The 23,263-nt window shown below is 40.8% G+C and overlaps 1 protein-coding gene and 1 long non-coding RNA gene across 2 annotated transcripts in view; one reads left to right on the plus strand and one right to left on the minus strand.

Moving 5' to 3' along the window:
- Positions 1-21,097, minus strand: LOC119487021 (aminopeptidase N-like). The gene is made up of 21 exons (XM_037767646.1): positions 20,788-21,097; positions 17,955-18,261; positions 16,195-16,337; positions 15,838-15,974; positions 14,040-14,166; positions 12,321-12,475; positions 9,597-9,710; positions 9,344-9,487; positions 9,074-9,139; positions 7,644-7,709; positions 7,397-7,554; positions 7,106-7,182; positions 5,743-5,876; positions 5,572-5,627; positions 5,040-5,187; positions 4,828-4,919; positions 3,403-3,510; positions 3,126-3,293; positions 2,871-3,011; positions 1,205-1,286; positions 1-186 (listed from the first exon to the last, which is right to left on the minus strand). The coding sequence occupies exons 1-21, from the start codon at positions 21,080-21,082 to the stop codon at positions 37-39; spliced, it is 2,868 nt and encodes a 955-aa protein (XP_037623574.1). The 5' UTR covers positions 21,083-21,097; the 3' UTR covers positions 1-36.
- LOC119487067 overlaps positions 19,494-23,263 on the plus strand; it is an 18,446-nt gene continuing 14,676 nt past the window's right edge. The window contains exon 1 of the long non-coding RNA XR_005206638.1: positions 19,494-19,681. This is a non-coding gene — a long non-coding RNA (uncharacterized LOC119487067). The remainder of the gene's footprint in view (positions 19,682-23,263) is intronic.

Here is a 23,263-nt window from a genome sequence, read left to right on the forward strand (position 1 = left end):
CAAATTTACATCCCATTTATTTTGAAGATGGTCATATTATGCTTCACCACCGAACCAATCCAGAACATTCTTCTTGTTCTCTGTGATCCATTTTATGTTGCTGATGGTTCTCTCAATGGATTGATCCAGTGCCAGGGTCCCAGAGCCGAAACCGACCTCGCTGTTTTCTGCCTTAAACTGCTTCAGCTGTCACGGCAAACAAAACAGAAAGTGAGGGAGGTCATGCAGCCATTTGAAGTCAGCCAGCAACAAATAACAGCACAGGGTCACACTGGTTTTTGACTCGGGTCAAAAAGTGCATTTGTCAGTCGTCCTAAATACAGTTGTAGGACCAGTGTGACTTTAAAGGGACTATTTGTAAGAATCATAAATTGCTTGTTAACAGCGACACCTGTGGCCGTTAAGTCAACGAAAGTCAGCATCCTGTTGCTCGCGCTTGTGCTCGCTCTACATAGACATGAAAGGGGCATCGCTCAAAACAGTGAGGAGACACACGTCAGCTAAAAGCACAATATCACTCTATATTTCAGCTGCTTGGCAGTAATGTTAGCTGACCAGACGAAGGTCTCTCCATGAATCAATGCTGATCCTAGTGTTGGCTTTTCCTGCCTCAGCCTCCCGACCGCGGGCGGAGGGAGCAGGGGAGACACCGGAGTTTTTGTCCGTTCTACTCCTATATTCTATTTCTATGGTTTAATCCATTCCTTAGGCTATAGCTAGCTTTTGGTTTTGCAAAGGCCAGAAAAGACCAAACCCTCCGATATCTTTACATGTGGAGTATTGATTGGCTCTTACTACAGCCCTCATTTCAACATGTGGAGAAATCCAAAGCTTCATAGACCTGCCACGCCTAGTTACAGTTGCTGAGCTATGAACAATCAATTACCTGGAGGTTTCAACGACCTGAAACTAACTTTGCATTAAATGACCCGCCCAATAAAAGACAGAAATTCCACTAAAGAGTTAGAAACTGGTGCCTTGAGACTAGAGAATGACTTAGGACTTGGTCACACATACATGTTAACTACATACACTATACGATAGCATAGCATATCAAAACGAACCAGGCTAACCACACTCTGGAATGACACTAAAACATGAAAATCCCTAAAAGTAGAGATACAAATTTGTTTGATTATGGGTAAAACTGGGCCAAACCCATTTAAAATAAACAATATGGACAAAAAGGTCTCAAATATCTAACCTGTTGAAGCTCCAAGTCAGTGGAAAAACGCTTAGTGACTCCATTGATGAGGTTGGAGAAGGAGAATGATCCGCCACCATACCTGTGAGTGAAAACAAAGTCAAGACATAACGAATAATTAGGTCCATTTGTATGCAAATCACAGTATAGATAATAAATGTGTTTTACCAATTGTAAAAAAAAAACTGAGTTCACTTTTCAAAACTGTTCGGACAGTTCTCTTTGCTTTCCAAAATGCACTGATGTAACCAAATCACTTGATACACATCTCAGGATCAACTCCTGTACCTGAACACTGACAACATTTGTCTCCCAACAGTAACACCTTGACACGCAATATACAATGACCTAAAACGGGAAGCATTACCATATGTGTCAGTGTTGTCTTTCAAGTATATCATTTTTTTATTTATTTAGCATAAATCAAGACTCCATAGCAACAACAAGAAGGGCACTTCTCTATTGCATGGATTGTGCTACCTACAGTATGATTTCACTTCATTATCAGAATATTTTCTTGTGTCCCAAGACATACACTGTTTCACAGAAATACAGAAATACAAAACACAACATTTAACCAAACAACAAACTAACAAACTAACAAACTACAAACATATATCACACATTAGGAAAAGTTGATCAATCAATTATTCAGTTTTATTGTTTGTATTTATTGTTCAATCGAGTCTGTGGGACTAAACATTTTCTGTGGGATGGCAAAAGCTAATATTTTTCAAATAAAATGTGAAGAAATGCTTCAAGTGCAGAAAATGAAACCAATATTTCCAGTAAATAAAGCAATGATGATGTTTCTACAGGTCAGACCCAGACAGCTGCCTGAGACTTGAAGTCAGACCAAATAACTTTATTTCAATCCATCAAAGATGTTTACTTCATGAGGTGTGTCCTAAAAAAATATGGGCTCATCCGATTATACATTTTCTATAACCAAAAATAATTGGTTGTTGCACGAGTTTTATTTGTCGAAACAAAAAAATCTACTACCGCTGAAACACCTAAACTGCTAGCTTAATTCAGCTGTAATGAAACCACACTCAGCACCCGTGTTATGCACTGTTGTGGTTTATGAGGAGTCGAGACCAAAGGTCATCTGAGGTAGAGTTTGAATTACACTGAACATCTTGGTTAATAAAAGCTGTCACTGATAATAAACCTGAGTGTAAAACCTGCTGTCATGTGAATGAGTGATAATGGATCTTTTATTACGTGATTATGCTTTAGTTGGGCATGTGAAAATCATGGGTCACAGAGACGTGTTGCCTAACACACCATATAACCTATCTGCATTTATAACAACGTTTTACTCGGAACCGTTAAGCCCATTTCAGCGTCTTTAAAACCGTCAAGTTGTGGACCAATTGTAACGCTAAGCAGACTTGACTACAAATCTGGTGCCTTTTCTCATGTTTCATGGGAATGCAGTGATGTTGACGCTGATGACGGCTTATAGCTGAAACACGTTCGTTTACGTTTGATTGCCCAGAATAAACCAAAAAAGTTTTTTTATCTGTGAGTGCGAGGTGATTTGTTTCTTGTGTTCTTACCACTACCTGGCACCCGATACTGTTCAAGATTTGGAGACGTGCTCGCTGTTATTTTCTAATGCAGTGATGTTGCCAACTAAAAAATATTGTGTTGTACTCACTCCTTGAAAATGAACGACCATTGAGCCCTCACAAAGTCCCACGCCAGACACTGACCAACCACATTGTTGGCTATGTAGACAATGGTGGAGGTGGCATCCTGCTTTCGGATCATGTCTGGATCCAGAGTGTACTCCAGGTACCTGAAAGGGTACAAGCAGAACAGCGAGTATAGATGTGTGTAGTGGTCAATATTTGTAAGTTATACGCTGTTGTACACTATATAACAGAATTAACAAGGCTGTCGGGGAGGAGACCTGTTGAGCAGCCAGGGTTGCTTCGTGCAGGCCAGGGCAGAGCGTAGTTTTTCAGCTTCACTGGCAATGTTGGAGTTGACAAACTGTTTCCAAGCAAACTCCCACTCTTTAGCCCCACCTGCTGCAATGGCATTACAGTACACAGTGGAGCGCAGGTTGGGGTGGATCCTGAAGCAAGATGACATCTTTAAAGTTCAGTACACCAGGTGATGGTGGTTGCGCTTAAAATACAGTACAGAAAGATAATAAGTTTCATGTTGGGATTTTATACACTCACAGGTTTTCATTGGTGTCCATCCAATGTTTGAACCATGCCTTGGTCAGATGTTGGCATTCCTCAAGGCCTGTCCTGCAAGCCAGGCTGATAGCATTCACCTGATTATACCTGGAGGAAGAAGAATCAGGAAAAAAGGATGAATAAGCTTAAATAAAATGGGTGTTTGTTTCTGCAGTTCTCTAGAGGGAGCAATATTAACAACAATTGGGTGTTCTTTATTATTGGAGGCTAAGTACTTCTAAACTATCTATCTAAAATACGGTTTTATCTCGAGAAGGACAGTCTGAACAGCACCTATTTGGCATGGCCTCTTTACAGTTAGCATAACTTTTTTCCAGCAACATTGCTCAAAAAATGTTGTATGCTGGGCAGGTAAAATGCACCATATATTTTGTGCTTGACGGTAATAGGGATGTCAAGTACAGTCGCCTCCGTGACTATGTTACTAATGTTACCAAAGTAATACAAGGTTGTAAATCCATAAATATATTCATTGTACATGTAGCAGGGTCAACTGGCCTGTTCCTAGCCAGAACATAAAAACAACATAACTGTAATGTGACATAAACTACAGCTATGGTTGCCCCAAGAGCTCCAGACCTTCAATATTGCTTCAAAAAGATACTGTGTTAAAATATCTGAATGTAGAGAATAGAAAATATGTGATACTTTATTTCAATAGTTTGTTAAATTAACATTCTGATGAAACATTTAAAGGGACTGTTTGTAAGAATCAGAAATGTGTTGTTAAAAGCGACACCTGTGGCCGTTAACTCAACGAAAGTCAGCGTCCTGTTGCTCGCGCTTGTGCTCGCTCTACATAGACATGAAGGAGCATCGCTCAAAACAGTGAGGAGACACACGTCAGCTAAAAGCACAATATCACTCTATATTTCAGCTGCTTGGCAGTAATGTTAGCTGACCAGACGAAGGTCTCTCCATGAATCAATGCTGATCCTAGTGTTGGCTTTTCCTGCCTCAACCTCCCGACCGCGGCCGGAGGGAACAGGGGAGACACCGGAGTTTTGGTCGGAGACGATAACGTTTCTCTCTGTAGAGCCCCGTCACTTCACAAGACACGGGAAACCTCTGTTGGTCTGTTTGTGTTGGAATCTGAGTCTGAACAGCTTAGCCACACGCGAGCGCGCATGGGACACCAACCCGCAATGATTTATACGTGTAAGAAGTTACAAACAGTCCCTTTAAGTGGTCAATGGTATGCTAACGTTGGTTTTACACAAGAATGTACACATAATCCTGGCTTTGACTTTGCATTGGAACACAGGGAGAGGCATAACCGATGAAGAGCAACACTGTTCTTTAATGTTTAACTCTCTAATTTGCAAGTGTCATATTTTGTTATTGCCTCTCTTAAAAAGTAAGATATCCAGAACAGTAAATGCCCACATATTTCTCTTTACTCACTGGTCCATGTGTCCATCAGGTACTTTGCTCCAGGTGTCAGTCATGTTCTTGTAGTAATTAAACAGAGGGGTGACCTGATTCCTCAGATAATCCTAAAAAAAAAGCGAGGCAGAGCTAAGGAAATGAGAAAACTCCATGAAAATTAGAAACCATAGAAGGAACTTATTTGTGTTTTGGCACATGCTGATATGTTTGGCTGAAAGAAAGCACACCTGCATGGGACCATAAACCTCGCTGCGGTCAAACATGAGGTAGAAGAAGTCCAGGTTGCTCAGGGCTGACTCCCAGGGCATATAATCTCTCTCAATGTCGAGGTACTTGGTGGTATTGAGGGCCAGTACTGTAGGGATGATCTTTGCTCTTTAGGGATACAAGATTATGAAAATGAATAGGATATCCAAAATTTTAATCGTGATCAGCGTGTATTAATGGTGCTCAGTTTTACTCTTCAATGCATTGCCAAAATAGTTGGATACCTTCCTAATAAATTCAATGCAAGTAATGAGTCAAAATACGTGGCAGCATCTGTATCATGCTAGCAGCTGTGTAGTAATATAATTATAATCCTTTGTTTTCCCCATAAGCCCTGTTGGTTCATTGGACCATCTTTTTAAGTGTTTTGGCTTTACTCAAGGTAAAAAACAATTTAATGTTTTTCTTTATTTTGTAATCTACATCTCAGTAATCCAGATGATGATTCTCTTCATCACTAACATCATATGATACTATATAAACAGGACTTACCTGGCCAGGTTGAAGGCATCATCTACCAACTGAGCTCTGTTGATCACTGGAATAAGCTTTAAAAAAGGAGCAATATCCCCGTCACTACAAAAACTCAGATCAAGAATCATGTTCATAATCAGCATAGGAAAGCAGAGATCACACATTATTCTAAGTTGACTTCAAATATACCTTATGATCGGTCCTTAGGACATTTAGGAGTCTGTCCCAGTTGTCCGCGTCATAGTTGACTCTGTAGTAGCCCACCACATTAAGGTTGGCCAGCACCCAGTCATCACCTGATGCCTTCATCACGTCAATTGTGGCTAGAAGAAAGGGTGGATGGAGTTAGTTATTATTGTTGTTGGGACTCGCCACTCAAAATGGCCGCAGAGCCATTGTCTTGTGTTAACAAATGAAGGAATTCTGTCCACAGAAAAAATGCTAAAGGGCTTTTATTTCGAAGTGAAAGCAGGAAGTGTTGATTTAAGTCCCATACTTTATCAATTCATGGAGCTCTCTAAGTCACTACGTGTTCCACAGCACTGACTGCTCATATTTCAGAATAAAAGCCTTGTGTTAACAAATGAAGGAATTCTGTCCACAGAAAAAACGCTTGAGGGCTTTTATTTTGAAATGAAAGCAGGAAGTGTTGATTTAAAAATAAGTCTTTACTTTTTTTTCATCTCCATAACATATTTTACAGATAGACATCGAAACTGTAGTAATCTTGCCGGTATGATGTTAATATACAGTCAGTAGATCCCTTTCAGTGTCTGTTAATGCTGTGAGACGGGCGTGGCACGTGTCGAAAATAGGCGAGACCTCTATTCTCTAGAAGAGACGCAGCTGAGACGCGCGTCTCACATGGGCAGTGTTTCTGATCTAACCTGTTAACACGGACGCCGAAATAAAAAAAACGGGTAACGCAGCCGCCACGCGCTGCTGATGTTCCCTGTGTGTCCCAAGCATTAGGAGTTTGGTGCCTTGCTCAAGGGCACCTCGGTAGTGCCCCTTGGCTTGCTCAAGTCTCTACAGACAGTTTAGACTAAAAGCTTCAGAGTATATTGCTGCATCTAACAAGCAATACTACACTTTTTTTAATGTAATTTCTGGATTTTCATTATAAAAACATATTTGTTGTAACAGCAAATATGTTCATCATCAATCATACAGTACAGTCATGAATAATCACTTGACCCAACCACCTGTTATTCGTGTTAGGCTTGGTTAGGTTACGTAGGTAGTTCTTTTCATGTATTTTCAACACCCTATTCTCTTAGTTTTATGTTTCTACTGCTGTATTGCATTATTATACAGTATTCTTTTATTATTGAATCAGTCAAATCCTGAAAAGGGTATTTCTTTCTTAAATCCTTTGACGCTTGCAATCGAGAAATATGTAAATAAATCGGACTTGTCTTTACTATCAACGAATGCCTCCTGTTACTGTACTTTGCATATATTGCCAAAAAAGTTTTATTTCCACTCACTGTCAATCAGAAGTTGTTTCATTTGTCAGCACAAAAGCACCACGTTATTGTTGACATCCTACCTGATTCATTCTTCAGCCACTGGGGTTGCTGGATGACTCCAGTCTTCATCCACTTGATTGGAACAATCCATTTATAACTGTAGGAAAAACATCCGTAGTAAAGTAAAAGCAGTGGTAATACTAATTTAGCAGAATAAGCAGGAGCAGCAGCAAAAGTAGTAATAGTAAATTGAATCGTACTGCACTGTAGACATAATGGTATAAAGCAGTCGTTGTATAAAGACAAACACAAAAAAAGAATGAATTAATTGGTCTAGTGGGAGGGATGTATGAAAGAAAGGTAGTCCATACTTGAAGGGAGAAGTGTCTAGATCCAAGAGAAAGTGCTTCTGGATTACGACCCCAGTCTTGGTATCTATGGTAACCACAGGAAAGCCCATCTGCAGCACCCAGGTGTCCATGATGTTATGGACAGTGTCAGGAAGTTGAGTGCCATTAGCATTAACAGCCTGTGGAAGCAGTCAAACAAGTAAAAGTGATGTAACAGCCAACAGTAGCTAAATGGTCAAAACTGAAGAGTCCATGGAGAAGAACATGCCATCTGGAGATGATCGAACAGGTCTGTGTACACTGCGTTCCCATACGCAAATTCATCCAGGTAGGTCTGCAGGTTGGACAGAAAAAAACAAAGATAAATGAGTTATTTTGCTTTGGAGGTGTTTCTGCTTCACCTGTAAGCTTTGCTGTCCATATTCTACATTCACAGGCCATTTCAGGTGAGTTGGCTGACTGAATTACAGTTACTGACTGCATAGAAAACATTTCCCTGACCTGTGTTGTGGCCAACAAGTCCAATAGACATCGAGTCACAACTTTACTTTGACCCTTTGCCAACACAAAATCATAATCTTAGGGGAATGGTGATTTTGAGGAAAACTTGTTTGACTGAATAAACGCTGTTTAAAGGGGAAATATTATAAGAAAGTGAGATTTTTATGTTTTTTTATTATAAAACAGGCTTAAGTCCTGTATAAATACTGTGAAAGTATCAAAACGCTCAATCCACAGTGAAATACACACAGCCCGTATTCAGAAACTCTGCATTTTTGCATCTGCATATTTAGACCCTTTATGCTGTTTTAAACATAAACATTCTAAATGTGTCCCAGTTTATTCCTGGTTGTAGTGTATGTGAATGTCATCAGCTGACAGGAAGTAAACATGGACCCAAGCTGTTGCCTAGCAACATAATTGCAATGCATTCCCTTGAGTTCCATTTAGGACTATTTTTCTTTGTGCACCAACACTAGTCCCTTGGGCCTCCAACACATGCGCAACAGATGATGTCAGTTCCACGTCGAGTTTGACAGGGAAGGATGCGAGTTGCAGGTGAGTTCCGAAGAAGACACTCATATTTAAAATGCCAATATATTTGTAATGACATTATGTTTTTAACATTTTCATACTAAAGTGCTGAGTTTGAGGTACATGGCGTATTCTCACAGATAGCGGGTTTTCGTATTTGTAACGTTATATACAAACTGGGGCCAGGGAAGCTAGCACGCTAGCTGCATGTTTTTGAAAGTGAAACACGTGCATAGTCGGGCGGTAAAGCAGTTTTCCCATGCATTAGTCCTGTGAACGTTTGGTTAACTTGAGGACCCATTCTTCTCTATTTTTCCAGTTTTTTATTCATAGCGATAGGGGAGGATTTTTCCATGATTTTGAAAGCTAATTTTACATACTTAGCGATTTTTTTAATCATTCAAATTTGGCTGGGTGGTTAGTATCACATTTTTCTGTGGTGTGACAAACCCAGAAAGCATATTTATTTTGGCTTTACACAGACTTTAAAGAAAATCATCCCGCTGAAAGGACTGGACAGTGCTGGTTGAAATTCCTTTATAACTTTAGTTATCAGATGCACTCTGCGATGTTACATGTACCCGAACCCTGTCAGGGGTCCTTTTCGCAAGACCGTTACTGTGTCAAATAATATTGTATTGTATGTCTCCGTGAAGTCCTTACCCTGAGTCCCATTGTGAAGACTTCTTCAGTTAGGAAATCCGACAACATCCTCAGAACAGAGGCTCCCTGAGGATGAGCAAACACATTTTAAATGTTTTTTGAGATCAATCTGTGTTTAAGGGACATTGTGGCAAAATCTATTACATATTTGAAAGAAAATAGATTTGTATTAGAGAGAAATTAAATCCATAACCTGGGGGGATTGGTTTTAGGATGAGAGATGGGCACATTGTTCTGCTGCTGTTAAGGCTGTTGAGTGCGTGAGGTTACCTTGCTGTATGAGATGGCATCGAACAATTCACTGATCTGTGCTGGTCTCTGGATATCCTCTTCCTTAGAGGACAGGGGGTGAGAAGAGGCCAGGGCGTCGACGGCAAACACCCTGTGGACGTCATTGAGCACGATGAGGTCTTTCTATTATGAGACAAAAAGACAGTATGGCCAAAACTCCACCAATCGATGTCACCATCAAGCCTACATTACACCCATTATCGAGGCTGTGAGGCGGGAGGGAAATCCTTACCACGTTCCAGTCGGGTTCAGCCTCGTCTGCTCCCAGGTACTCAACATAGGATGCAAAGCCTTCATTCAGCCACAAGTCATTCCACCACCTCAGGGTCACCAGATTACCAAACCACTGATGGGACAGCACAGAGAAAAGGTGTGATTGCTATTCCAAGAAACAACTAAAAACAAACAAGACATAAGCAGCTCTTCACAGGCTCCCAGGCCTGTAGACTTCAGAGTTGGACTTGAGTCACACTATAGTCAAAGGACTCGAGACTTAGCTTGGACTTCACAGCCTACAGAGACTTGTCAGCCTTGCAATTAACATGCAGTTTGCTTAGAAAGACTTGTGACTTGGCTTGGACTTGCTTTGACCAGACCTGATATTTGCTTGGACTTGCCTTCAAGCTTTACAGCCCAGACACACCAGAAACGTCAGGAGCGCATGGCGGCGTGATTCATGCGTCGGGCGTTCACACCAGCGTTTTTGCTGCTGCAGCTGCTGCTGTCAGCCCTTTCTTTCTACATAGAGTTTGTCTTTTAATGGCCATTTCATTTCATTATAAATATCATTTATATTTATTTTAGACAGAGAAAAGTTAAGAAATGTGTGGTAATTTTTAAATAATAGTAATAATCCACAATTAAAACTCCATACTATATTCATTCATGTTCTAGAACACTGTCCGGCACATATTTCAGAATAAAAGCCTTGTGTTAATAAATGAAGGAATGCTGTCCATAGAAAAAACGCTTGAGGGCTTTTATTTTTAAATGAAAGCAGGAAGTGTTGATTTAAAAATAAGTTTTTACTTTTTTTCATCTCCGTAAAATATTCTACAGATAGACCTCGAAACTGTAGTAATGTAGCTGATATGATGTCAATATACAGTCAATAGATCACCTTCACTGTCTGTTGTTGCTGTGAGGCGCGAGCGGCACATGTCAAAAATAGGCGAGACCTCTATTCTCTAGAAGAGACGCAGGTGACACGCACACGCGGGCAGTGTGGCTGCTCTAACCTGTTAACCACGACGCCGAAATAAAAAAACAACAGGTAATGCAGCCGCCACACGCTTCGATGTTCCTGGTGTGTCCGGGCTGTTAGATTTGACTTGAGATTCTGTAATGTTATGTTATGTTATTCTCTGTGTGTGTTTTTGTCTTATCCTGTTTATTCTTGCACTGTCACATTGTAAGTGTGTTTGTGGACCCCAGGAAGAATAACTGCTGCAACGCTGTAGCTGATGGGGATCTTAATAAACTAAACTAAACTGCTCTGACAACACTCGAGACTTTAGACTTTATTTGAAAGATGTTTTGATGAGACTCGTGACAGGATGTGAACTGGCTCTAAAGGACTTGAGACTTGATTTGAAACATGTTTATAGACTTGAGATCTGATCCAACAAACTCAAGTCTTTCATCCAGGAGTCTGCTGTTCATGTCCCGTGCATCACGTTACAATCAGCTGTTCGTTCGTGTCCCGAGTTTCACAAAGTTCAAGTTTAATTTTCACTGTGGAAATGTAGCAGTTTTAAGCCCAACCATGTTGTTTTTTTCCTAAACCTAATTTTAGTGGTTTTGTTGCCCAAACCCAAAATGACGCCAAGGGGGCGTGACAAAGCGGCAGTATGTGACGAGTTTGGTTGAGAACGCGTTGGCCCTCCAGGACTTGACAAGAGTTGGGACTTGACTCGTCTTCAAGGACTTGAGACTTGACTTGAAACATGCTTTGACATGACTTGAGATTCAACTTGGACTTGTGTCGATTGGCCTGACATATACTCCTGGTACGTGTCCACATGGGGCGTTTTTTATTGCGAGGAGACGCGCCGCTTCCCAGCATTGGACGCTTGGTGGGCTGCCACTAGAAATAAGTAACTAGGCTCCTGATTGGATGAACGGTTTCCGTCCATGGGCTGCTGCTAGCCCTCAACTTTATGCAAATAAGGAGCGGGCGTCGTGACGCTCCGTTTCTCGAATCGTGCCGCCACGCTACCAGAATGCATTGCACGGCTGCTTACATAGACAATGAATGGGAAGCGTGGAAAGGACGGAGCCTGTGGACACGTACCATCACACTTTCAAACAGGTCTTTACAGGCTTCTCTTTCAAGGTTATGCAGAATAATTCCAATAATAATAATTTTCTTCAATTTTAAATTATTTTTTTAACTATTTAAATAGTGAATCACAATATCCAGCAGATGTTATAATAGTGACCACTATATAATACACATTGTGAAGGCAATTTTTTCCACAAAGGTCTTCAGGGTGGACAGAGCAAACAAAGAAATAAATTAGTTATTTTGCTTTGGAGGTGTTTCTGCTTCACCTGAAAGCTTTGCTGCTCATACAGCATTTCAAACTGTCCATATTCTACACTCACATAATAATCCATTTCAGGTGAGTTGGCTGCTGGTGACGTTCTCAATCCACGTTTGAAGAAAATCATCCTGCTGAATGGACTGATCGCAGGTTGAAATTCCTTTACAACTTGCCTTTTAAGTTTTTTCTTATCAGACACACTCTGCCGTGTTACATGTACCCAAAGCCTGTCAAGGATCCGTTATGCAAGATTCTTTGCTGTTTCAAATAAAAGGGGATGAGATGCACTCTGCCATGTTACTAATAGAGAATTCATTTGCCAAGAACATGTGTACCCAAACCCTGTCAACGGTCCTTCATGCAAGATTCAAGATTGTGAAGTGCCACAGTTTACAGTGTTAAAGCCTAACCATGTGAGCCAGTTCATGAGCGATGATGGTCGCAATCCTCTGCTTGTTGGAGTTGGAGGAGAACGCCACATCGTACAGCAGTGCCGTCTCTCTGTATGTGATCAGACCCCAGTTCTCCATGGCTCCAGCATTAAAGTCTGGGAGAGCTATCTGATCTGCGTTAGGAAAGAAGTTATTCGTGGTTGATTACCTGTCGAGTTACTACTGCTTAAATGTTGACCAAGTAAGCTCTATCTGCACCAGCATTAGACCATGTGATATTGAGGTGAGGATGGCCTAGAATTAGAAATGTGTAATAAACAATGTAAGAAAAAATCAGGCAATGTACTGTATGAGCCGGACAACAAAGACTGGATGGTGAGGGATTACAACTGTCATTCATGACTGTACAACAATCAAGTTATCAAATTTATATGATAATAATTGATACTGTATGCGATGAGATCCTGTTCCCAAAGCCCTGTCATACAATGTCAAAACTCAAAGATACAAGCATCCCTTTAATAAGCAGATACATCGTGCATCAATAACAAGAGAACAGATGCAGGACAAGCCTTTTGGAGCCCGGACACACCAGGAATGTCAGGAGCACGTGGCGTGGCGGCTGCGTTGCGTGGCGGCTGCGTGATTCACGCGTCAGGCGTTCACACCAGCAGCATTTCAGCTGCGTTTCTGCTGCTGCAGCTGCAGCTGTCAGCCCTTTCTTCCTATATAGAGTTTGCCTTTTAATGGCCATTTCATTTCATTATAAATATCATTCATATTTATTTTAGACCGAGAAAGGCTAAGAAACGTGTGGTAATTTTAAATAATAGTAATAATCGACAATTAAAACTCTGTACTATATTCATTCATGGAGCTCTCCAAGTCACTGCATGTTCTAGAACACTGTCCGCAGCAGTCAGTGCTGTGGAACATGCAGTGACTTAGAGAGCTCCATGAATTGATAAAGTATGGGGTTTAAATCAACACTTCCTGCTTTCATTTAAAAATAAAAGCCTTTAAACGTTTTTTTCTGTAGACAGAATTCCTTCATTTGTTAACACAAGGCTTTTATTCTGAAATATGTGCTGGACAGTGTTCTAGAACATGCAGTGACTTGGAGAGCTTCATGAATGAATATAGTACGGAGTTTTAATTGTGGATTATTACTATTATTTACAAATTACCACACATTTCTTAACCTTTCTCTGTCTAAAATAAATATAAATAATATTTATAATGAAATTAAATGGCCATTAAAAGGCAAACTCTATGTAGAAAGAAAGGGCTGGCAGCAGCTGCAGCAGCACAAATGCAGCAGACACGCAGCTGAAATGCAGCTGGTGTGAACGCCCGACACATGAATCACGCAGCCACCACGCCACGCAGCCACCACGCCATGCAGCCACCACGTGCTCCTGAAGTTCCTGGTGTGTCCGAGGCGTTATATGGTGTTCAGAATGACTGACACAGCTGTTTTATTGGAAGTTTTATTGGAAGACCACAAAAACTCATGATGGCAATAAGCATGATTGCATACACTACTGACCACTTAGGGAGTGGTACAGTTCAATCTGAAGAGGATTACATGTCATATTAACCTCAGTAAGTATATTCTACGTACTTTATACACGTCAAGCAGAAAAAGAAAAGTATCCAGGAAACAAATTTGATAGCTTACATTTAACAAAGAAACATGCAAAAAGGATGAAATTGAATAATGTGTGGTGGACTTACCAGACTTTGGCAGAGGGTACGTGGAATTGTAATATTTCTCAAAGAACTTAAGGATGGGTCCAGTTTTGTTAAGTGCGTACTGTCCTTGCCCAGCAGCAATAGCAGGCTTCCTGGCGAAGATGCGGATCTAAACCCACATCACATAATACGCACAATAAAACACAGTGTCATTATGCACATTGCTGTTGACTGGCATTGCCAGAAAAACAGTGAATCTTTGTGGTTTTAATTTGATATAGCCTTTTCAATTGCTTAATATAAACACTTTTATCCAACCCAATGAACCACCACCTTAACGTGGTGGAGGGGTTTGTGTGCCCCAGTGACCCTGGGAGCTCTGTTGTCGGGGGGTAATAGCTCCTGGGATAGGGTCTCCCAAGTAGTCCCAGGGAAGGGGCCAGACCATAGAATGCATATAGGAAGTGGACGTAGTCACCGTGACAAGACCCATTGGTCTGTGGAGTACAGTCAAAGAGTATAGAAGCAAAGAGATGAAACTCTGGTGCTTTTTTGACAACAGCTGCTAGATGGTGCTGCAGCCATTTTGGATTGAAAACGCCAATGAGTCTGTGGCCATGGATGTATAATGAAACGTCTGTAAATCAGAGGATCATTTTTTTTTAGGTAAATCAACTTTCCAGTAGGAACACTTAAATATCCCTCATTTAAATCATAATGTCCTAAAAGATGTAAAATGAACTAACAGCTGAATCCAGAGTTATTTTCCTCGGCATAATGAACGGTCATCAGACCCACGGGACTGCACCGCCCTGCACGCTCATATGACATATCGGGTTCTGCCAGCTTCCTGCTAGCTGTATGTGGCTGTAGTAATGGATATATTGTCTATAATTCATCACTTTTATTATCTATAATACACCGTGCTGGATGTATCAGCCTACATGCAATGAGATATGAGTTCCCCTTTACCTCTCTCAGTCCAACAGCTAACTAGCCAGCTGGCCCTACCACATCTGCCGGCATCAAAACAGGAGGAAGGAAGTGATTAAGAAGTAAAGCCCGAGTCTTGTTTGATTTGATTGGCTGCCTGGGCCAAGTTTGACATTGAGGAGCGGTGCGTCTCTGTGCCTGGTGCTGAAAAGTTGAGAATATTTTGTCTAAAAGCCGCTAGATAAATGTGATGCGCGGCGCAAGAGAGAAGTGCGCGGCAGGCGTGCCGTACCATAAGAAAACAATTAGTGGCAACGTGTTTCTAGCGACGCGTCTCAGTGTGATCGGGGCCTAATACATCCATGGTCTCTGGTCTATTGTACATCTATTTTGGTCTTCTAACTTCCATTTATGTCCATCGCTCACTTTATACCCCTCTGGGAAGCAGCCGGGCAAAAAAGTTTAATAAGTAAGTAAGTAAGTAAATAGTTATAATAGTATGCATATTTATAATGTTTTTATCGTTCAAGAAAGGCCATTTCGGTAGAAACATTAAATATATGACAATAGAATAGATATAATTGTGTTTTACTTTGTACGGCATTTTGTAGGCGGACAATTTACTGGCGTCCGGTAGTCGCTTTCAGTCCAAAATGGCGGAAGCGTAGCTCTGCTGCTGTGCGCTGATGTTGCAATGGAACGACCAATTGGCTTTCACTTCTTATCAATGTATGTTTTTTGCTACAGTATTGAATTCTCGAGTTTGACATTTTGGCTGTCGCCATCTTGGTTTTTTTTGCAACCAGAAGTGGCGTGAGAGGGTGGAGCTAAGTACAACCAAACGTTGAACAGGACATTTTTTAAGGCGACCAAAAAGGTTAGAATTAATTTTCACACCTCTACTTACCGAAACTCCATCAATGGTGTTATTGATGAAGGCAAAGTCACTGACAATGAATGCCAACAGGTAAGTGGACATTTTCTCTGTTGGCTCAAAAGCTGTCTGCTGCACATTGTGACCGTTGATGGTGACATTGCTTGATTCTGTAGAAGAGAAATACAATTTAATAGAATAGCATGTTCATTGTTTTAGTTTTAATCCCTTTCAGTTTCAAATTACATTTTTTCCGTTAACATGTACCCAAAACATGATGTTACATATACTTGTAAACAAAAGGGCCAGTCCTCCTCATATATTCCATTGATTTTGTCTGAAACTGTGAAAATGATCCTGTCCACTTCACATCATTGTCGTGCAACTAACCTTTTTCCTCGCCATTGGACAGGGCTACAGCTCCACGGTCGTGGATCAGCGTGATGTAGAAAATAGCTTTCATAGCTGGCTCGTCAAAACAGGGGAAAGCCTTCCTGGCATCTGTCGGCTGCATCTGAGTAGTAGCAACAACCCTGACAGGAAATAGACAAATGAAACTTGACTTTAAAGAAACAAGCCAACATCAAAATGTTTGTGTTGTGGAGTTCAAAGAGGCAGATGATAAGAAATGTTAACCCAAGACTGCTGTTTTAGGGCCAGTCAATGCTAAGCATTGAAACCATTTCTTGAACAACAACTATTAAGCAGAGTGGCTACTTGTTGTCTCTCAAAAACAGGGGTCAGCAACCTTTACGATCAAAAGAGCCATTTTAGGCAAAAAAATAAATACAAAATTTGTCTGGAGCCGCAAAACATTTGATCATTGTGATGAAGGTAACACAGTTTATAAAAGCTTAATATGAGAATAAAGTCTTAACTTTACAAGAAAAAAGGCGTAATGTTACGCGAATAAAGTCATAACTTAACGAGAAAAAAAGTATTAATATTACGAGAATAAAGTCTTAACTTTACAAGAAAAAAGGCGTAATATTATGAGAATAAAGTCTTAACTTAACGAGAAAAAAAGTATTAATATTACGAGAATAAAGTCTTAACTTTACAAGAAAAAAGGCGTAATATTACGAGAATAAAGTCTTAGCTTTACGAGAAAAAAGTCGTAATATTACGAGAATAAAGTCGTACCATAGACCTACAACAATGATAAATAAAAATGAAAATGCAAACAAAAAACAGTTATTCATTTCCCTTTTTAAAAATCCGCAGGGAGCCACTGGAGAGGAGCTAAAGAGACGCATGTGGCTCTGGAGCGGCAGGTTGCTGACCCCTGCTCAAAAAGAACCATCCATGCACCTGAACAAAAGGTGCTGAGTACACTGCCAGCTGACGAGATTCGGAGTTGTTTTCTATTGCTAGCAAAGAAAATGTATGCCGGGTCCAGAATACACAACATGTTAGATTGTTACGATGGTCACTGTGTCATATTAGGAGACTATAAAGTCATCAATTCTTGCCCTGACTCGGCCGCGAGACATGACAGAAGGTCCCCGACCAATCAAAGCTTGCCGTCTTTCATGACACACGTGATATCATTGGGAATTAGGTACTAGGAACAGATTTCCAGGAACAAGAATATAAACAAACAATGGCTGTGTGTATGATGCTGGCTGTCTTGTGTTAAAAAAAGCCTAAAAAAAGAAAGAAAAAATGTGACCTTTCCTCTGTTTCATGGATCCACCTGGCTGCACCAACATCATTATTCCTCTTTTGCAGTTGTGCGTGTAATAGCACTCTGTGCTCCTATTGGTTGAAGTCATGGATATGTGGGAACACATGCTGTGATAAGAAAAAAACTCTAACATGCTCGTCTGGTTGTTGTCCACTATGACACACTACACGGGATGAAACGATTGATTGTCGCGCCCAATGCCCATTGTCATTTCGGATCCAACCCAGCGCCCTACGTCTGTTGGGTCGGGCTGTAATCAGGCTGATATCATGTAGTCTGAACCCGGCATAAATTGATGAAGTTAGCCTGACTCTAGATAAGATGTCAAGCTGTTTCTCTAAAAGAGCAAACAAATGTCTTGTGTGAGAACCTTTTTCTTATTGATCATTACTGGTTACTGCATGTTTCATTTTTTGCTCAAGTTATGTTTTAAAGCGTATCATCTGACACCAAATACACATACTTTTTCACTCCATCCTCTAAGTATTCGCTCCTATAGAAGCCTCCCAGGTCATTCGCCAGCTCTCCAGTAAATTCAGTGTAGAGGTGGTACCAGTGGTCCTTCAGCAGTTTACCATCCAGCTGTAGGACCAGGTACTGAGTTTCATCCTGCAGCCAGGAAGACTTGATTGAGGGGGCTTTGACCCCAGTATTGACAGAGGTGAGCCTTGCAAAGCGGTCATTCTCCAATGTGGTGTAGTTCAGCTTATTGGAGTGGATAAGAATCAGGTCGGTCTCCTCAGTGCACTCAAACTCCACACTGGAGTTACCTAAAACGACATGAAATAAGTTAAACTGTGATCAGCAGTAGTAGGAGACCTCAGCTCTACGCAACCCCAGCCCATTTGCTCCAATTCAAAGTTTCTGACTCCAGTAACTGACAAAGATGATGTCAATTGGAAATGTGAATCCTAGCTTTAAATTATTCATATCAATATTCAGACTGGCCTCATACAATGTTCATAGCTACAGATGGGATGCCTTTCATTTAACAGGATTGCCGCGGCGGTAACAGAGCCTCGCTGTGGCAGAAAGGGAGGAGGGACTTTTATTCTCTTCTGTTGTTTCCTGCACTAGCTGCAGTGTGCGCCGACCGCCACCAGGTGGCACATGTGAACAGTCTAGACTGCAACAGCTGTGAGAGAAGCTGAACTCTACATTTCTGCTACTCATACAATAGAGGGAGCGTGCAAGTGCGGACTAAAGTGGAGATTTGATGAAAAACTTGTTTTGATCATGAAGCTCATTGTTACTGCACAATTCTCTGGTTTATCAGTGAAGTGTATGAACTACACTGCAGACTGGCGTCTCTGAACGGGTCCAGCACAGGTCGGGTCTGCGTCCAATACGTCCGATGTATGAAATGTCTCTATCCTCACTGCGCTGCATTTAAATAAACAGAAGATAATCTGGTCATGGGTCACATTTCTCGGTCGTGTCCCGGCGCCGTCTCCTTCTCTCTTCCTCTTCTTCTTCCTCATAGCACTGAACATCCACTAACTGCTATTTTCCTTTTATGATTTTTGTTTGTTGCTGTGACAGTAAAACGGTACTAGCGGAACCACTGGGTGTTTGTATTACTCCTACTGTGTATATTTCTGTGTCATTCAGCGGTGTTTATTGCAACTTCATCAATAACTGCTGTCTCACGTTCAACACACAGCTCCGATCGCTCACCGGAGCAGCTTTGACAAAACTAGCCTTCAGTGTTGATAGGCTATTACTCATGACGTGTAACCAATCAGATAAAGCTGTGGGCGGGACAGTGAGTGAGACTACAGAGTGGTGACTATGGACAAAGAGGCAGCTGCATCAGAGACAAAGTAGAGCATGTTTTAATAACTTTCATCAGCATTATCGTTCTGTCTTGGACGTTTGTATCACAATACTGTACTGTAGATTTATTCACTTAATTCAACATAACAAGACTCGAATATCTCATAATTTGGTTTAAGCTTTCAGCAAAGTTACGGAAATACACACAGCGCCACTCTGCCATTGCTGACCACATTGTGGTCAAAGGGGGTACTGTATGCAGCATCATAAAATCCTGTAATCAAGATTCAAGCTCTGCTGCCATCTTGCGTCTCTAGTTATCAAGTACAGCCCAGATACATCCCCCCCTTTTACCGCCGCAACGTCACCCTGGTAGCGCGGCGGCAATTCTGTTAAATGAAACGCGTACCATCTGTACACCTACGAAAAGTAATGCACTGAAATTCGTGTATATCCCACAAAATCAAATGTGTGTAATTCACATAGTTGTGAACCAGGAAATATAAAAAGTGGCAAACGCTACGTAAGGTCAGGGTGGATGGGTGGGTCAAAAAACACTGGTCTTTCGCTACTTCTGAACCCCCAATATATAAAGTATTGTACTGTATATCAAATCAAAACAAGCCACTTATTTGCACTGAAAACCATCTCCAAATTTGTGATTTTGACTTTTTTAGATCAACTGTTTTTCTTAGTTCATGACCAGTTGGAAATACATTTTTCACAGGACTTCAATGCTAAAGTATATATATGACGTACTGCACTGAATACATCAAATAAGACTTCAAGTAAGTAGTTTCTCTGCTTAAGTGACCACCGAATGTAGTCCTTTCTGTCAACTGATCTTTCTGAGATCAATAAAGAATGGTTAGGCTTCTTGGTAATCTTGTTTGCTATGCTATCCTTTTAAAATAGACATTGAGAGAAGCAGGTTATCATTATATCCTGTATCTGCTGTTCAAAGTGGTATGAAATACCCTTCATCCAATTTCTTTTGAAGTTCATAAGTCTAGGTAATTGTGTCTAACAGAAAATTATAAAGCCCCTAAACATGCACACATCATTATTTAGACTGTGTAAAATGTTGTTATCATAGTTTCTATATTGTATATAGAATTTAAGATCTTACAAAACTTGTAGGATTACTCCCATCTTCAACTGAGAATATTTAATTTACAGGTGTGGACACAGGGACTTTAAATTAAGAAGCTATGAAGGGCTTTATACTGGGACTGTGATAAGCGGGTCAGGAGTACACACTGATCCAAAATCCCTGCGAGCAGAAGGTGTGCTTCTTCTTCATGTCTTATTTTGTTTTTTGTACATTATGCACTCGTAAAGCTGTGACTTATCGAACTTCTATCAGTCTTTATCTCCATCCCTTTTCCTCTCAAAGGAATGCCTCCAAACTCCTGCTGGTTTTAATTCTTGTTTTTTAGAAAACAAGGTGAATGCAACTACTTCGTATGAAAGAAAGCCATCTCAATCCAGAGGATCAGAGATGACTCATAAAGCCTTACCAGTAAAGATGTAGAGGTTAGTTGTTTCATTTCGAGTCAGCCGCGGCCACAGGGTGAGATTATAATGGTCCGGCACCAGGCTCTTGGGCAGCCGATACATGTCCCAAGGTTCATTGGACGGTGTGACGGTGGGTTTGGATGTTGTTCCTCCATCCGTTGGCAAGACCGGATTATCATTTTTTGCCTTTTCCTGTGAGTAAACAACAGACAGAGCTATGATGGTAGCCAGGGCCCCGGCACACAGGATGATGCCCACTATCCCGACAGCTTTACTAATGTAGAAACCTTTCCCCATGTTGTCTGCCTGTATTGGAGCCCCACACTGACACAGTGCATGCAAGGGTGGAAGGTGTACTTCTATATGTAGCCATGGGTAGCATCTCCCCTCCCATTCACTCCACCAGGTGATACATTAACAGCGGGACTGTAAACATCACCCTCGCCTGGTGAAGTTAAAATTGTCTCTGTCATATATCTTCATACTGATAATTACTGATTTTTAAACTATAATTTGACTGTACTTTTTACTTTTTGAAAATAAAAGCCCAGAAATACAAGTGCACAACTAAGGGATAACTAAGGTTTCAGAAGTTGATCAGAAGAAGGACGTTTCTGAAGAATATTTATTCATGTAGAAGCTCTTCCAGTTCATCCAATATGCACTTTCTGCATCTTGTCACTGAAATATTTGAAATGTGAGCTTTTTTTAAGAGAATCTATGCTTGTTCAAATCATACTCACACATCACACAATGAGAAGATTGATACAGCTCTCATGCCTGTATGTTAGCTGACCTTAGCATCAAGACTGGAAAATGTCACTCTCTGGGACGATGTCTTGATTACGGTCGACTTAGTCTTAGCGTACGTAGAAATGGGGCGGATCGAAGTGTGAAACGAACTAGTTACAGTGTAGCAGTTAGTGTTGACTTTACACTCAAACTTCAGATCAGCTGGTGCAACGGGCTGTTTTACTCTATCAGAAATAAATACTTGTGAAAAAAAACAGTTTTTCATTTTACTTATAGCTCAAAACATATTATAGGACGCAGAGTCTAAAAGATGTTAGTATCCACCTTTTGTAATTTTTTATTATATATATATATATATATATATACAGTATATATATATAAATTTCTTCATTTTTCTTATTAAGTAAAGGATAATAATAATAACATTGTTGTTCCCGTCATTCTCCGTAATCTCCATGTGGTTTATCTCATGTTCCATTCTGTAGTTAGACTTTAACAGAGAGGCAATTTTCCATAATCCTACCATTTTATGAATGTCACTTTATGGTCACATAGCTATAAAGCTCAGTCATTATGTACAGGAAGGGGAGAGGACTTACGAAAGATGAGAATCCATTTGCAGCCCTTAACCCTTTCGGGGTTTAACATTTAGCAGGGCTAAACGGTGGATGATGCAGGTGACTGGGCTTGAATATGAAGCATATGACAAGTTCAGCCTATTTGACTTGATATAGAACTGCTACATTAACTCCAACATTTAAAGGGGACATATCATGCTAATTTCAGGTTCATACTTGTATTTTGGGTTTCTACTAGAATATGTTTAAATGCTTTAATGTTCAAACAACACATTATTTTTCTCATACTGTCTGTCTGAATATGTCTGTATTTACCCTCTATCTGAAACTCTCCATTTTAGTGCATTTCAACGGAATTTCGCCGCCACGCAGCCGCCACGCAGCCGCCACGCAGCCGCCACGCAGCCGCCACGCAGCCGCCACGCGCTACTGACGTTCCTGGTGTGTCCCGGGCTTTATACCCTGTGGTCTTACTGCTCAGGCTGGGTTAGAAGTCGGAATCCTTAATTAAAATTACTGAATCCGGATCATGATCCGGTTGCCACCAAAATCTAATGATTTCAATCTTAATGATTGTTCATTGTGCTACAACCCACCCCTCCAAAAAAATTCATTCAAATCCATTGCGGACTTTTGGAGTAATGCCGGTCACAGACAGACAGACAAACCAACGCCGGTGAAAACAAAACCTCCGTCATGGCCAAGTAATAAACCACTTTATTATGTTTGTTGAGGATTATTTCCAAAAAGTCCCATGTTTGACTCCCTGTAGACGTTATCATCATCCCTCTTCATGTTACGCTGGTTTGTGAAACCAGAGTAACACATTTCCTACCTCCTTCACCTTGAAAGCGCTGTAAAACCCACAACCCTATATAGATAGTAAATGGTTTAGTGACAGCGAAGAACACACCGGGGTCAGCTGCAGTTCATTGGCCTTTTCAGGCCAACAAAACGCATGTACTGACACGAGCAGCATTTCCTTAGATGTGAGAAATATGTGGAAATTCTCAATATGCTATGAAGCTAAGAATGCACAAGAACACACGCTGCATACAGCCAATGTTAAAAGGTTTATCTCCGCTTTGAGATAGACTGCATTATTCAAATCCTACAGAAGGTTTTAATAGTTTTACAAGTTGTAGTT

This window comes from Sebastes umbrosus, chromosome 4 (assembly GCF_015220745.1).
Source record: "Sebastes umbrosus isolate fSebUmb1 chromosome 4, fSebUmb1.pri, whole genome shotgun sequence".
In the NCBI taxonomy this organism is placed as follows: Eukaryota; Metazoa; Chordata; class Actinopteri; order Perciformes; family Sebastidae; genus Sebastes; species Sebastes umbrosus.